Genomic DNA, 15,451 nt, shown 5'->3' with positions numbered 1-15,451 from the left:
TGGGGCGGACCGGCGGCGGTGGCGACGGGAGGAGAAGAGCTTTTCTTGTGGAGGAGGAAAAAGATGGAAGAAAACCTTTTCATATCATGATACTAAGTATATTCGGGTTTTTTTTTTTGCAAAAATGGACACATATATATCATATAGATTCATAAAAAAATCATCCTAAACATGATAAAAATTACACAAAGGAACCTACACCACCGAATGACCACTACCATGGCCAGAATGAGCCAACGATGGGTCGCTATCGCCGCTCACCTATCAGAGCCGACATGATCTTCGAGAAGTCTTCTTGCACGCGTCCCTAAGGGCCAGGACAAAAGTCGCGGTCGTCGGTATTGAACCATTGAATTGATCTGAAGCGCCTGATACCAAATCTCAACAGCGGGCCCACACAACGAGAAATCCTAACCTAGCCACCCCCAAGAAGATGATAGGAATCTACATCGGAGGTCCATCAACTCCGTTCCAATGGACGAACTCGAGGAGGATCCGTGGAAAGACAAACTTGACGATGAAGCGTCGCCATCCGACGGAACGCCGCCCCTGCGGAAAATAAATTCCTAACCTAAACTACTAGTTGGAGTTGAGGCATCGGGGTCCCCCTTCCTGCCACCTACCGATTGAGCAGTAGGCAGAGGGGAGGTGGATCCATGGACTCGCCGACAAAGCTTGGAGGGATGAGTGCCCTAGGCGCCGCAGAGAGGAGAGGGAAAGAGAAACACTAACGGGGTGTGTTATGTCTCCTCGGGTTGTTTGCTACCAGGTTTGGCACTGTTAACATCACGATGCCAAAACAATGTAGACATTTGCATGCACACATTAAAGAAATTGATAAACTAAATAAGAAATGACAATCAAGTATTGTACTAAGCTAAAAACGGCGCACGATATATGGCGACATCACCCATTACCTTAGGCAACACACATATTGCGAGAGAAAAATTATCAAAAACAATAGCTCGAGAATGGAATGACTCACAAAGTGTAATGGTCATCGGACCCAACAACTAAAGACTAAATCAAGGGTTTCACACTGGAGAAGAAAGACCGAGCAGAATCGCCGGTGGAAACCCTAATCATTAAGGGGCGGATACAGAGTGGCGGTCCTGGCGGTGGGAGGTGCGGTGCTCATAGGCGGAGCTCACAGATCGTGTGCTAGATGGCTGCCATGGCCACACAGGCAGCATGGTAGCTAGTGTGCGGCGGACTATGGCGGTGGTGCGGCAAATGTTCTCGTGACAGGTTGTACCTCGGTTCGAAGGCCAAGGATGTTGGCTGGGGTGAAAACCTTGTCTAGATTTGGCCAGGCAGATGGTGGCGGCCTCCATGGGTGTCGTCTCCTTCTTGAAGGCACTGGCATGGTGGCCATTTATCCTTTGTGATGCTCCCCGTGAAAACCCTGATCCCTTGGATCGGGCAGTGGCGGCCTCCATGGGCGTCATCTCCTTCGTGAAGGCACCGGCGTGGTGGCCCGTTCTCCTTTGTGATGCTCTAGGTGAAAACTCCGATCCTTTGGATCGGGCCATGGTGGCCTCCATGGGCTTTGTCTCCTTCTTGAAGGCACCGACGTGGTGGCCCGTTCTCCTTTGTGATGCTCGAGGTGAAAACCTGGATTCTTTGGATCGGGCGATGGCGGTGCTCCGGTGTCGTGTCCTACCTGAAGGCATCGCCTTGGAGTCCATAGTCCGTAGTGGTTCGGCTTCGTCTCTTCGCGGTGACTCGCTCACGGTGGAGAGCTCCATCGACTCCTAGTGATAGCAGATTTCCATCTTTCGTTTGCTTTGGGACGTATGGACAGATGTTCACGTTCGGCAACTCCCTTGTATCTTGCCTTGGGTGTGTCTCTGTGTGTATTGCAATGGCATGTTGTATGCGGGTATTGTGTGATGGTCGTTGCTTTATCTATAAAGAGGGGTGAAAGACTTTTTTAGTGCCGAGCAAACTTCAAGCAATGCATTCAAGAAATGAATTTTGTGTAAAGACTACAATCAACAAATTCAACCAAGGGTTTCATCATCCACATCATTGCCCCCGCTACTAGGTCGCCAACACACCTCACACCGTCACGATGCCTTGCGCCTCTACCTCCGCCCACGGGCCACCGAGGCCACAACTCGCTGAGTGTCGCGAAATCACCAGCCCCGCCATTGTTGTCAGCCTTGCGAGCTTTGCCCTAGGGAAGAGAGTCCAGTAAGGATGTGAATGACCGATCTGGATCTCCATCCGTGTTGCCTATCCAAACAATGTGGACGCTCATTATTCGTATCATTTTTTTGTCCTCACAAATATATTTTTTGACCTTAAATAGAATTGTCTTTTCAAACAAAAGACGATCATTTAGGAGAACCAACCTGTGGGGTTAGGGTGGTTGTTCTTGTTCCTATCTAATTAAGGCATTTTTTCGATGAGAGAAGCGAGTGTCATGTGGTGACGTCACCAATCTTAAATCTCTGTTACTCTCGTATTTAGGTTGAATGTTTCATTTCATGGTAGACAATGTTTTTGTCGACAGTAGAGTTGTGTTCGTTGTACTCTTCTCTTTCTCTAATGGCGGTGTTTGTGTTACTCGGTGTTTCTAAACTTTTGGCGACAATTTAAGCTTCAAACTAGTGGCCTTTCGCCGCCCAAAAGTTGACCTAATTCCAGAGAAATTCTTGGACGCGGCTAACAGAATCTTTGACGTGAACCTAACAGGATCCGTTGGCGCGCGTCGAGTGCAACAACACGGGCACGCGTTGCGTTGTTCGACAAAAAGGAAAAGATAAGGGGCAGGCAGCGTCAACTCGTTTCCAAGCCGGAGGTCTCCTCAATCACACTGAGAAGGAGACATTTTAGGCGAAGCGATCGATCGAATGACCGCCGGCCGGCGCCGGAGCCATCGTGCATGCGTCTATCGTCCCAACCGGGGCCCCGCGCAGCAGTCAGCGTCAACCATCATCCATCATCGCCAACTTCGCACGACCATTGCCTTACAAGCAATGCAAAGGCAAAAGGAAATACTCTACAATAATTAATAAACCTCGAAAAGCATTCATGTTTTCTGGACACGATCGAATATATACATTGTGTCAATCGATCGTTGTATCTTGAGATGGACTGGCTAGCTACGTACGTACATACATACGCGTAGAGGCTGGCGCGACACCGACAGTTGGATCCTTCGCTTTCGCGTACGTACGGTGGAGGATCGATTAATGGATTAATAATCAAGCAGAGCAAATATAAGTTAGGTAGGTGGTGCAGGTGCTGGATGGATCGGTTACAAATGCATATATATCATACTCTAAATCGGTCATGAGAGGGACGATTAATCAATTTTGCGATCGAATTGATTGATTGATCGATTGATTGGTGAGAGCGAGCCGGGGATACGTCTGATGCATCAGGCTCAGCGAAGGTCATGGCAGTTAGGTGGCGCGATTTGGACGGTAGCACCTCACTCTGATTCCGACGGCTGCCGACGGCCGACGGCGACCCCCGCGCTAAAGCCCTCAGCTACTACTGTACACCCCGTCTTTAACTATAGGTCGATCGATCGATCGCCATTACAAAGTCTTTCTGGTCCTTAACAACACATCTATAATCCCATGCACCATGCATCTAAATGGAGGTTAATTTCCCTCGGCTCTTTGTACTTCCTACCTAGTACGTACAAATGATGATTATTTTCCGAATTGTGCTGGTGATGAATACCATAGTTTCTTTCTACGGTACGTACACCATTACACGGTCACCTATTGGTGTACCGTATGAGTTTGTTTGGAAATTATCACTACCATAGGTCCATACCGTATTGCTACATGGAGGGCATGTACGCTTGCTGCTTGAGCAGTTCTTTTAATCAGCTCGGTAGCAGCACCACGTACCTGAACAGTGTGCGTACTGGTGTTTGCTTGCTTAATGAATTGGTGAGGTGACCTCCTGCAATACTGACCTGGCATCGTCCCCTGAATCCGACGTGCCACTGGCATCGCACCGGTCCTTTCCAGCTGGCGCAAGCTGACAACCCGTCGCCCTCGCCACGTCAGACGGAGCCCTTCCTATGGTGTTTGTTTAGTCACGGCTGCCGTTGGGACTCGCCAATCACGTACTCCCTCATCAAAATGAATAAAAGGGGATGTATCTAGATGTATTTTAGTTCTAGATACATTCATTTTTGTCCATTTTGATGACAAGTATTTCCGAACGGAGGGAGTAGGTGAGAGTGAGCTCCACATAGCTGCCAAGCACAACCTAGCTGGCTAGCCCTGTTAGCTGATGGCCATATAATAAAACCACTCTCGCGTTGGGCATGCAATGTTGTATGCACCTTGTGCTTTTGTTGGTATTGCTTCTAAGATACTCCTGTGTTGCATCATTTCATTGGCAGTGCAGGAGAATGGAATAGGTACCATGAGGGCCGAGTTGAGTAGGTGGGCATTAGGTGGTGGTCAAGGCGTATCTGGGATCGCATGCTCAGCCGGGGAAAGAAATGGTTTGAAAAATGCAAAGGGAGAAACAAAGGAGAGAAAGGAGTAAAGAAATGGAAAACATGGGATCACGATGCCTGCATGTGCGCAACCATGACCCCATAATAATTCTTGTCGAGCTAGCTAGTGACCAACTACTAATCTAAGCAGCTTAGGTTGTGCGCGTATTATAAAGAAAATTAAGAGCAAGAGAATCTTCCACTCTTTAGGCTTCTTTAATCGCCTTGAAAAACAAAGCAAAAAATGTATATAAAATCAAAATAAAATCCTATTGTTAAGATATAAAATGAAGTCTTAATGTTTTAGTTAACTTTTAAATCGTATCTGCGAGCACTACTGGCACGTAGGCCCAGTGCAGCGTACAACTCGGATGGACCCCGCAGAGACAGTGACCTGCGACAATATTTTTCGTCGGTGAACATATGCTAGTCACGGAAACTGTCGGCCAAGGAGCCCACACATGATCTTGTAGCCTAGTGAAAAGGGAAAAACATACTATGATAACCATATAAACATTTATTTGAGGTGAAGCATATAAACATATTGCTGGGAACGGAATGGGAATGGGAATGGGGAAGTGGGAAAGGAAGAAAGGGAAAGGAGTGAGCTAGAGCTAGGAGAGGTAGCGTCGGTCGGGTCATGTGGGGGGCACAGGCACGGCAGGCCAGGAGTATATGCTACACAACATTTTTTTGTCTTTGCGGCACAGCTCACCAGGCGTTGCGTTGGTGACGCGCCGATGCCGATGTCTCCGGGCCGGAGGAGCGGAGCGTCGGCCACCGACACGGCGACCGCACCGCCTGCAGCCGGTGCGGAGAACCGCCGGTCACCGGTCTGTAATAAGATGGGTTAATGGTTATTATAGGAGCCGTTCTTCGAGGTGCCTCGGGATTACCACCGGAACAGAGATGTCAATGGTCCCGGTCAAACCGTCCCGGCCAGCTATGTTAGCGCAACAGTAGTAGTTTTCATTTTGTTTTGTTTTAGGTACAACAAAGCTTGAACACTGTACCAGTACGTGGCTCAGAGTATTTTTTTAGGCTCTCAGCAATGATCGGCTATATTCCTTTTTGACAGCAACAATCGAGTAAATAAAAGAGGTGGTAAATCTTTTTCCCACACCAAAGGTAGTAGTACTGGCAAAAGTTTGTTTTTCACACCAAATGGTTGTTGGAATGAGATAAACCTTCTGTCATCACCATTCCGAGGGTAAAAAAAAAAGATGTTCAATTGCTGACAAAGGTTGATGCTACCAGCATTCGTGCAAGGGTTCGTCTGGATCATTAGAAGCCTCACATGAACCGGCACATTCCGTGTTTGAACTTGAACATGTTTTCCATCTTTTCCAAAATGGGGACTAAAACAGTCAATTTTTTTAAAAAATAATCAGCATTGAAGATAAAACCATGTGTTAAAAAGAGAGCAGTTATTTTGTTTGTAAAAGAAAAGCATGATAATTTTGCACAGCAGGGCATTTTTTTCCACCGATCCACTAGCACCATCCATGTGCCAAGAGTATTATTCCCGCCCAAAAGAAGTTCAGGCCGATCTGAATCTGGGAGCCAAGCCCAGCAACGTGTACACGTCCGCGGTTGGAGCGCATAATGCCGGGCACAAACCAAATATAAATGGCGTTCAAAATTCGTTGAGTCACATGCATTATGCGCAGGCAGATCCAACCATCTCATCTCACCTGCTGTGCTGGTGTGGTGGTGTGGAGACGATGATGATCATGGCCAAGTGAGCTGAGAGCCTCTTCCTCCCTTTGCTTCCAGGACAGTGCGCGGATGCGTCCCATGTGACATGTTCTTCAGTTCCATCCTGAATCCTGATCACCTTCCCCCCTTTCCCTCCTCCCAAACCCCACCCCACCCACCCAACAGCACAATCTCTGCCCCATCTCCCTCCCTCAACGGAATCAGCTGCAGGCTCTACTGCACAAACAACACATATCATCAGCAGCAATGCTCCAACAACCATACGGTTCCGATGGGAAAAAAGGCGTCCGTTACGTAACGTACCTGGTTGGTGTCAAGAACATCATAAAGATTAAAGAGGCCACTACACCAGCTAGTGATAGTACTGCCACCCTCTCTGTTGACATGCATCAGTCCCAGGGTGCACCTCCTTTTTCCCCAGGATTCCAAGTATTTGTCTTGCAGCATGAGAAAACTCAAGTGTCAGGTTGAAAAATTTGCGGAACAGATGCACGGTGCGCCGAGGTGTCTAAATCATACCTTTAAACTCCATCAGAAGCAGAGACATACATATTTGAACCGACCAGCACAACCATTGCATTCTGAATCTGTGATTCTTTCTTGGCAGAATCTTAACATTTTCAGCTAAAGAAGGGCAATAGAGAGTCGCTTAACTGAACAACCTCTGCCTGTGCCTGAAAAACAAGGAACTCATGCATATGAGATATGACATTGGCAGCAATGGAGAAGCATGGAGGCTGTACGTTTTTGTTTTGCTCCCCAGACAACTTGTCAGGAGTTCTGGTTCAGTTCATCTGAAGCAACAATGCCTGGGCAAGTGGACATCCTTAATGCCATTTTGAAACAAATACACTGTAGCTGTTATTATGATATACAATGTACCCTCCACTATACAACAGCTGCTATACACCAGAAGGGCCGTGGCCGGGGTGTATCTGTACTGCTGCAGTATCTATTTATCATCCCTGTGGTATCTACATAATCACAATTTGCGTGATCTGATGACTCTGAAACTATACAGCTTAGCTCTTGGGCACTAGCTTCATCATGAACTCGTATCGCACTGATTGATCTATCTTGGGTGCTGGCCACTTGGCGTCTTCTGGTACACGGATGGTTTTGTAACCTTGGCTTTTGTACAGTCGCAGCGCGGCGAGGTTACTTACATCGCAGTGCAAGGCCACTGACCGGCATCCCCAGCTCCTTGCTCGCGCCTCGGCTTCCGCGACGAGCATTTTAGCAATTCCTTTTCGACGCTCCTCCTTCCGAACCGCGACGTTTGCTATGTATGCAATTCCTGTTCTGCATAAATTTGGAAGGAACTAGGATGAATTTTAAGGGGGAGAAACTACTTGTATGTACATAGCTAGAAAAAAAATCTGATGTGCAATAAGGGCATGTATTCAGCATCTCGTACGGAGTGATGTGCGTGAGAAGGCTTTTAACAGTTTACCACTTCATGCATAGTACGTATGCATTGTATTCAACCAAATAACGGTATGACCTACATGTTACATGCCAACAGTTCCATTTGGATTACAACAATGATCAGACAGAAAGTTTCCTTGTGGACGGGGTATTTTGGAATGAGGAGGCTCAACTAATTCTGTCAGACACTCAGATCTCTGAAGAGGTGCCATGTCCTCGAACTTCCGTTCGTGAAGCAAGCAACATGGTCCCCCCCCCCCTATTATTTCACATTTATCCAACTTTATGCAGGAAAGGAGCCTATATTTGCCATCAGTAGCTATAAAGTAGAACCTATTAGGAAATTGACATTGCAACGAAACCTAACCATAAAGTAAACCTAGATACTAGATAGAACGGGAAAAAAGGGAAGTATGATGTAGTAGTATCTAAGCATGGTACTGTTTAACAAGGATTGGCAAGGTTGAATGGACTTCCAACAAGATAAAAAGCTGCACTAGAAACAAATGAAGCTTGTGCTATATTTCTATTCTAAAGAACAAGCAAGAGGTTTGCATATCATTTTAAATTAAGCAGGAAGCTCTTCCTAAATTTTTGTCATACTTCTGTTTGAGTCATGCATGAATGTTTATTTTTCTAAACATATTAGTTTCTATGAAAAAGATCAAAGTCAATAATGCACAAACTTTTACTCTACCTCTTGTCTTAATCCAGCTGAAATTCAAAATCTAACACTGTTCACATACAATTTCTTGAATTAAGCAACAATGAACCTTAAATTCTTCAATTAAGCAACAATGACCCTCTAATGTGTTCAGCCATTAAGTTGGCTGGGCATTGCATTTTGTTTAAAAGGTGGGTTGAGTTCTGGCATCTCATACTTGTAACGGTGTTTTCATCTTGTACAAGTAAAACTAGGTAATAGTTATAGGTCCAAATTCTAGTCAAACCATGTTGTTTATTTGGGGTAATGAAAAGGGTCATCTGGAACTATGACATTCAACTTGGGAGTCTATGCCAATGCAGACTGGACTGCCAAGGCAGGAAAGCATGGTGCATGCAAAGTTGTGCTTGTCTAGCTCTAGATGACTATAAAATTTTTTGGTTCCAAGTCAAGCATCAAAAGAAAGATGAAGAAATTAAAAGAATGTTTTGGGGTCCCCAGATCCCACATTAATACATAACTATAAAGGAAGCGGAGCAGGTCATGTAGAAACATCGGGAAAGATAGAACATATTTTGTTTTCGACAAACTGAAGAGCAACATACAGTTCAGAAGGACATGAGCCATCAGAACTACACAAAAAGGTTGCACATTTAAAAAATTAGTACCATAGAGGAAATCGCAGAACACATCGTAGTCTGATGAGGTGTTTATCCTGCTAAAATATAATGACTAAATCGACTATGCAATTCTGGAACACATGGCACACCACATTCTAGGTAATTATGTCTGAGACTGCATTGTTCGTGATTAATCTATTCTATGGGTTGTGTAGGTTCACCAGATGGATTCCCAGAAAATCAAGACAGTGAGAGGGTGATGAACTTCTGTTTGCAAAGTCATGAAATTCACTAGCAAAATAGCAACATGGCCACACAAAGTTAGCCCAGTCTTGCTGTTAGCATGGCCGGGTCAGCTTTTTTTTAATCGCAAGGGACAGGCCATCTCCAAAGGTTGAGTTAAGGAGTTCTATACAAAAAAATATATCCTTGGTTTTGCGAGTCAGTTCTATAAACATTTCATGCTACATATCCTTACGGATGTTGGACTCTGCATCCCAAGTTGGATAAGAATCAGTAATGGCTTTATTTCTGCGTTATCATTGCAAAGGTGCCTTAAATGCCATAGTCAGGGTAATATTTTCCTCATCTCCAGTGGCAGTGGGTTACAGAAAATTGTTGCCCTGAGTCACTATTTTGAGCCAAGGAGATTTATATTTGTTTTAGAGTGAAAGGAAACCTGACATCCATTTGTTTCGAGCAAAACCCTGGAAAATGGTTCCCCAGGCTATTTCTGTTTTGAGGAAAAATAGTTCAAGTTTCAGTACTAGTCAACTACACATTGTTATCTCATATGCTTCTAATCATCTGCCACAATTAGCTAAGATAAAGTAGATTAGACCTTTGAATTTTGGTTTGGCTGATATTGCTCTACATGTAGTAAAGAACTACTAGATTTCATCTTCTGGTAAACCTGGTATTTGTTCAGGTATTTCCTCACATCTGCTATTAGCAATCAGGACAACCAATTTCTGTTTTTGCCATACGATGTTATTATTACCTTTGCTATAAAATTTAATTCTTGACTCAAACGTGTTATTGGTGTGACAGATCAAACATTTGAAATGCACAAATACAGAACATCAATGACTTGGGTAGAGGACTCAAGGATATCAAGCATATGGAACATCAATGTCAAGAAAACAAGGTCGGAGTAAATAGCAATGCATACAAGTAGAAATGATAAAATAAGTAGCCATGAAAGAGTAAGTGAAAGCATTGAAATCACAAGGAATAAACAAATGGCAATGATAATATGGGTCTATAGGAGCATTTATAGCTTACAGCTGCACCTCTTCGTCTAAAAAAGATTCAGTATCTACTAGAAGCTAGAGAAAAAACCTGCTTATTTGAACTCCAAGAAAATAATGATGTACCTTCTCTGCTTGAGACGTCCCCTTCTTGGAAGAAAGTCTGCTACTGTGTCGACCGTAAGAATGCCAGCTATAGAGCCTTTACTGAGACTGTATTTCCCATGAAATTCGGCGTCTCTCAAATCTCCACATTCGATACTGATAGCACTGTTAGCTGCAGAGGGGTTAACTGCAACAAGGCAACTTCTCGTGCAGCCTGGCGGAACTGAAAAGCCGGATAGGAGGGCGATGTAACGATCGAGCCGTAGAACAAGGTCTAATGGGAATTTGTAACCCGGAAAGAATGAGCTGCAGTGAGTATCTGCTACTTCCCAACAGTCCTCCAGCTTTGCGTCTCGAACGATGACGCCTGTCCCCGGGTACAAAGACGGCAACAATTCAACCGCTTGACTGGCATAGCATATTCCTGAAAATAAGCATGGAAGCCAAATATGTCAAAAGGAGACATAACTGGCACCATCTGTAGTGATGTTCACACACAAAAATGCATCTTACAAAGGTTAATCTGCGGCCACATCGTATGCGAACAATATATAACATACTAAATGGGCAAACTAGTAGATTGGATTCCTCGAATTAGGTTCAGTTTGCGGTGGAACAGGGGATTGGCGACGGCCACACGACAAAGCCAAATGCCCAATTTGGCCAACCTAGAACCCACCACTACTACTAATCTATAATACCCATTCTCGATTGTGAGACGCAAACACAGAATTATCCATGCCGAATGACGAGGTGTCGAATCGACTAGGCTCCGCATAACCCAGTGCCCCAACCATACAGAGGATTCCAATCGGAGGGGAAAGGTGGAGGGACCTGCGGCGGGTCTGGAGGGGATCGACGGGCGGTGGCGCTGGACGGCGGCCGATCGGCGGCCGGGGCAGAGAGGAGAAGGGGATACCGACGGCGACGAGGAGCGCGGTAAGCTTAGCAGCGCCGGCGGCATCATGGCCTCCTCCGACCTCCGCTCGTCTCCACCGATTTTTTTTTAATCTTCTGTTCGGCGCAAACCCACCTGTACAAGCCTTCACATTATACTCTACGCGTTGAGGTGCGGAATGCGGAAACAGTGAATACGTCTTAGCATTTTTTCTTCTTCTAGGAAACCTTTGCTTTCATTTTCGAGAAGGCTAAAAATCTCAGATTTTTAGTGGTCTCACACGGACGCATGCATTGCTGTTGGATCTGCCGCACCAATCTTGATGCACATAGACTTGCCACATCGGAATCGTTTGTTTCAAAGACCGACCAAAGCGAACGCTGCAACCCACAACTTCCTTTGTCCCTTGCCAATGAAACGGTCGCGCATTTTCCCCTTCCTCTCACTTTCTTTCTCCCCGGGATCCCCATTAACTCGATCCCGACCAATACACCAACGAGCTGCAGTGGCCAGTGTGTGATCGCGAGGACCACAACAACTTGGATGTGGCGGTGAGCTCAGAGGGCACCAAGGTGGTGCGGCGAGCAGCTTCGTGGCGACTTCGAGCCCGACGAGGACGAAAAGGTGGCCGCCATGAGGCTCCATGGTCCAAAAGCTGAGTAGGCAACACAAAAAGCGCCACTCATCCAGGGCCAGCGATAGAAAGAGCCTGGCTAGGCAACCCCCTTTCGGATTCAAACGAGACCAGCTGGTGAAAGCACCTAGCTCACAGTGTCCCGCCAGCCCATGACCCAGAGATAATCACTCGGGGCCACACCCGGCAACTAGCACGATGTCCGACCTTACCCGACGCATGTGAACCAAACAACCTGCACATAGGGGGAGAGCCAGGGTGTCAGACGAGCCAGCCTCAGGAATGTCACCATCCCATGCGTCATGAACCCCTGGAAAAAGGTGCGGGACGGTGTAGTAGTATGACGGATGCAGCCGCGCTGGCCAAGGTGACGGTGTCCCGGACTAGAGGGCGCTAATCAGATCATCCCCTTTTGTGGTGTGCTAGGCCGAGGACCCCTGGATCATCAGCAAATGCCCGAAGACTGCCACGCCCTCTGGCATGATTAAGATGGAATCCTCCGAAGACTTGGCGCACACTCCAAGACCTGTTTGAATCTTCGGCATGCTTATCCCTAGATGTAACCGGCCTCATGTAAACCTTAGGTACTAATGGCCCCTATATAAGCTGAGTTTTTTTAGTTTAGAGATTCATATTCATAGACATACGATCTCGAGCTAGATCATCCTGTAATTTGCACCCCAACACAACCAATACAATAGAAGCATGGCATAGGGATTTACCTATTCAAGAGGCTCTGAATCCTGGGTAAATATCGTGTCCCTTGTTCATCCTGTTACCACCAAGCTAAGATCACTAGTTCAGGACTCCCTACCAAAGATCTTTCGGATTTAACCCCGACACAAGGCACCTGCAATTGCATGACCGATATCTGCAGATTTGTACACTTTACCGGACGAGGCACTGGGAGAGAAAGCCTCCTTTCTCTTCCTCTGTTTGCGGTGGCGAGCCGCTATGTTGACCTTGCGAGTGGCCACCACTGATGAGTCCTCCGCCTCTGGAAACATCTTCGTCGCCTCTTCCTCCGGCTCCATCGCAACGGTGGACGACGAAACGGGTGGGAATTGGGATGGGTGGCGGCAGTGATCGGAGCAAAGACAACATGGAGAGGGAGGACTTTCATGTGGAAAGATTGTAGAATTGTCCAAATGTGTGGGCTCCACGTCGGTTTTGGCTAGGTCCCGGGTGTCGGGCGCCTACGTGGCGGTTGTTTGGATTCCCACAAACTTTCCCAACTTTGCTTATAGTTTCCGGGAATTCAGACATGTAGACAAGTCCACAGACGTTTGATGCATGGTGTTTGAGGACATAAACGGTCCGAACCATGCAGTCTCTACGTTTATAGGCGGTTCGAGAATACTCATTTGAGCCCAGGCTCATCTGCGCCCGAGCATGAACATAATAAATTTTTAAAAATTAGAAATATTCAGAAAAAATGATTTTTTTGTCAACCAAGACACTCAAATACGTGATGTCCGGGCAAATTTAATCGTGTTTGGACATATGAGGAGCTCGTGGCAAAAAATAAATAAACAAAATCGGCCATGAATAGTAAACTTGCTCACCCCTCCCCCTTTTTTGTCGAGACCTACTCAAATGTCCAAACATCACCAAATTTGACACGGACATCATGCACTCAAACATCTTCCATACCAAAAAAAAAAAATCATATTTTTTGAATTGACTGTTCATTCTCGGAAGAAGATGAGTACGAGAGCCGAATTGCTGCTTAGAGATGCCCTTAGTAACATAGGTGATAGTACCAGGTGTTCTTTACCTTCATCTTTACTTGCAGAATTAAATTCTCTGATCATTCAAGCGCCATTGTAGAACTTGATAACATTTTGGAGAGAGTTCATGCGCTTGCACTGAAAACTTAATCACGCTTGCATCATGCTGCTTAGAACATTAGTAATTAATTATCGGTATTATTGACTGCGGGTACTGATATTTACATCCAGTTACATATGTCGTTACTTTTGTAACCCGTACAATACACATCGTTTGGTGCATATTTTGGTTTGCCGCACAGGCTTCAAGAAGCCAATGCACTAGTATTGTAGACAAGAAGAGCACCGCCCAGCAGAATTCCAGCAAGAGTCACTGCCCAGAGAAACAGCCCTGTCTTTCCTGTATATATAAGTCATCAAGAAAATAGAAGGTCAAATTTATTGAATTTGGGATACAGTAAACATTTTATGACACGCTTAAAGAAACGTCACCTCCAACATAAACGTCACCACTTGGAGACCATTCTTCTGGTGTATATATCGGGCTGCAACGTAGTAAGAACCGAATAAGATGCCATGAGAGCTGAACTCCATGGACGATCTCTGAATTTTGTAGATATTTGTTTTTACTGACAGAAACTGCAGGTTTGGGTTTGCGTGTTTTTACCTGTACCCATCAACGTTTGCTCCATACTTGTCGGCAAACTGGTAAACACCCTTCCCCTGGTTAAATTGGAAAATTAGTAAGCTACGCACAGTAGTGCCCGTATAGAAAACACAAAAAAATGATAGAAATTACATCTAGATCGATAGACTAACCTTGGCTACCCTTCCGGACGCATCAACGCCTTCCTTGAACACCACTCCACCACCAGGCCCTACATGTCGACACACACAAATTCATGCGAAGGTGAAAAATATGCTTGTATATATAGTTCTCAACTCTGAGGCCTCCTTTGGTTCATAGGATAGGAACTTTATAGGAATAGGAAAATCATAAGAAGTGAGATGACATGCATCTTAATTTCTATAGAGAAAGAGATGCCATTTGATGCATAGGATAGGAATTTTTCCATTGAGTATAGGCTAATGTTTTTTTTCCTCCAAAATATGAAGGATTGATTCCTATCCTACGTGGGAATATAAATTCATTCCTACAAACAAAAGGGCTTTAAATGAATTTTTCCTTTACAAATCCTATCCTATAGAATTCCTATAAAATTCCTACAAACCAAAGAAGGCCTGAATATTACGGCGTGTATATACCCACCATAGGGCTGGGCAGTCTGGACCTTTTTCGCCTTCTTGCTGGCTACTATGAGCAGCGATGGCCTCGCCGATGGTCGCGCGCCTCGAAGCTTCGCTCGTTCTAACAGTGGAGAGGGAGATGGTTTCAGAACCAAAGACGCCATGACAGAGGCAGACATGTTAAACGCTTGCTCACTGGCTCACTCTCTTTCAGTTCAATTTAGTTTCTCTCACGGGTAATGCATGGGTTTAAATACAGGGAGTCTGTGGAGTGGCTGACAGTGAGTGACAAGGATTTGATGGTCTATTTTAGGTTGGAAGGTTGCTATAATGGCGTGTCATGGGTCCATGATCACGTGAACAACCCTCGTCTCTTGCTTGGCTGATCAGAAACGCCGCACTTATGCAATCTGGAATGGATAAGTACCGAGGGTTTTACCTTCCTTTTATTTTTTCCATGGTTGAGAAATTTCATCAGGTGTCCCTCACAGACAGGTCAACTTTGGGAGTAGTGCTTCAGATGATCTTATCTTTAACAGTAACATCAGAATATGACAATGCTTTTTTTAATAAGGAAAGAATATGGCAATGCTATTTGTAAGCAAAGTGCTTTGTAGAAAAAAAATTAGGGAGCCTCAATTGGACAAGCGACTGAAATTTTTGAACCGGCCAGTCACTTTT

General features: G+C 45.4%; 2 protein-coding genes across 2 annotated transcripts; both read right to left on the bottom strand.

Annotated features, from left to right (window-relative positions):
• Positions 1–6,999: 6,999 nt before the first annotated feature.
• LOC123128886 (uncharacterized) lies at positions 7,000–11,335 on the bottom strand. Its single transcript, XM_044548996.1, has 3 exons — positions 11,095–11,335; positions 10,282–10,684; positions 7,000–7,495 (listed from the first exon to the last, which is right to left on the bottom strand). The coding sequence occupies exons 1-3, from the start codon at positions 11,225–11,227 to the stop codon at positions 7,216–7,218; spliced, it is 816 nt and encodes a 271-aa protein (XP_044404931.1). The 5' UTR covers positions 11,228–11,335; the 3' UTR covers positions 7,000–7,215.
• A 2,365-nt stretch (positions 11,336–13,700) lies between these two features.
• On the bottom strand, positions 13,701–15,067 carry LOC123128885 (photosystem II 10 kDa polypeptide, chloroplastic). The gene is made up of 5 exons (XM_044548995.1): positions 14,793–15,067; positions 14,342–14,400; positions 14,190–14,245; positions 14,015–14,067; positions 13,701–13,922 (listed from the first exon to the last, which is right to left on the bottom strand). Exons 1-5 carry the CDS (start codon positions 14,947–14,949, stop codon positions 13,828–13,830), a joined length of 420 nt encoding a protein of 139 aa, XP_044404930.1. The 5' UTR covers positions 14,950–15,067; the 3' UTR covers positions 13,701–13,827.
• Positions 15,068–15,451: the final 384 nt, after the last annotated feature.

The sequence above is a fragment of the Triticum aestivum genome, chromosome 6A, assembly GCF_018294505.1.
Source record: "Triticum aestivum cultivar Chinese Spring chromosome 6A, IWGSC CS RefSeq v2.1, whole genome shotgun sequence".
NCBI classification, from domain to species: Eukaryota; Viridiplantae; Streptophyta; class Magnoliopsida; order Poales; family Poaceae; genus Triticum; species Triticum aestivum.
This window is presented reverse-complemented; position numbering and strand designations above follow the sequence as displayed.

Bases quoted from the DNA above. Each gene is read 5' to 3' on its own strand.
- LOC123128885 (XM_044548995.1), bottom strand. From the start codon at position 14,949: ATGTCTGCCTCTGTCATGGCGTCTTTGGTTCTGAAACCATCTCCCTCT. The intron at 14,401-14,792 runs GTGGGTATATAC...GTCGACATGTAG, and splicing joins CCAGACTGCCCAGCCCTATG to GGCCTGGTGGTGGAGTGGTG. The intron at 14,068-14,189 runs GTAAAAACACGC...ACTACGTTGCAG, and splicing joins GCAAACGTTGATGGGTACAG to CCCGATATATACACCAGAAG.
- LOC123128886 (XM_044548996.1), bottom strand. From the start codon at position 11,227: ATGATGCCGCCGGCGCTGCTAAGCTTACCGCGCTCCTCGTCGCCGTCG. The intron at 10,685-11,094 runs GTCCCTCCACCT...GCTTATTTTCAG, and splicing joins CCCCTCCAGACCCGCCGCAG to GAATATGCTATGCCAGTCAA. The intron at 7,496-10,281 runs GTACATCATTAT...AAATTTATGCAG, and splicing joins GGACGTCTCAAGCAGAGAAG to AACAGGAATTGCATACATAG.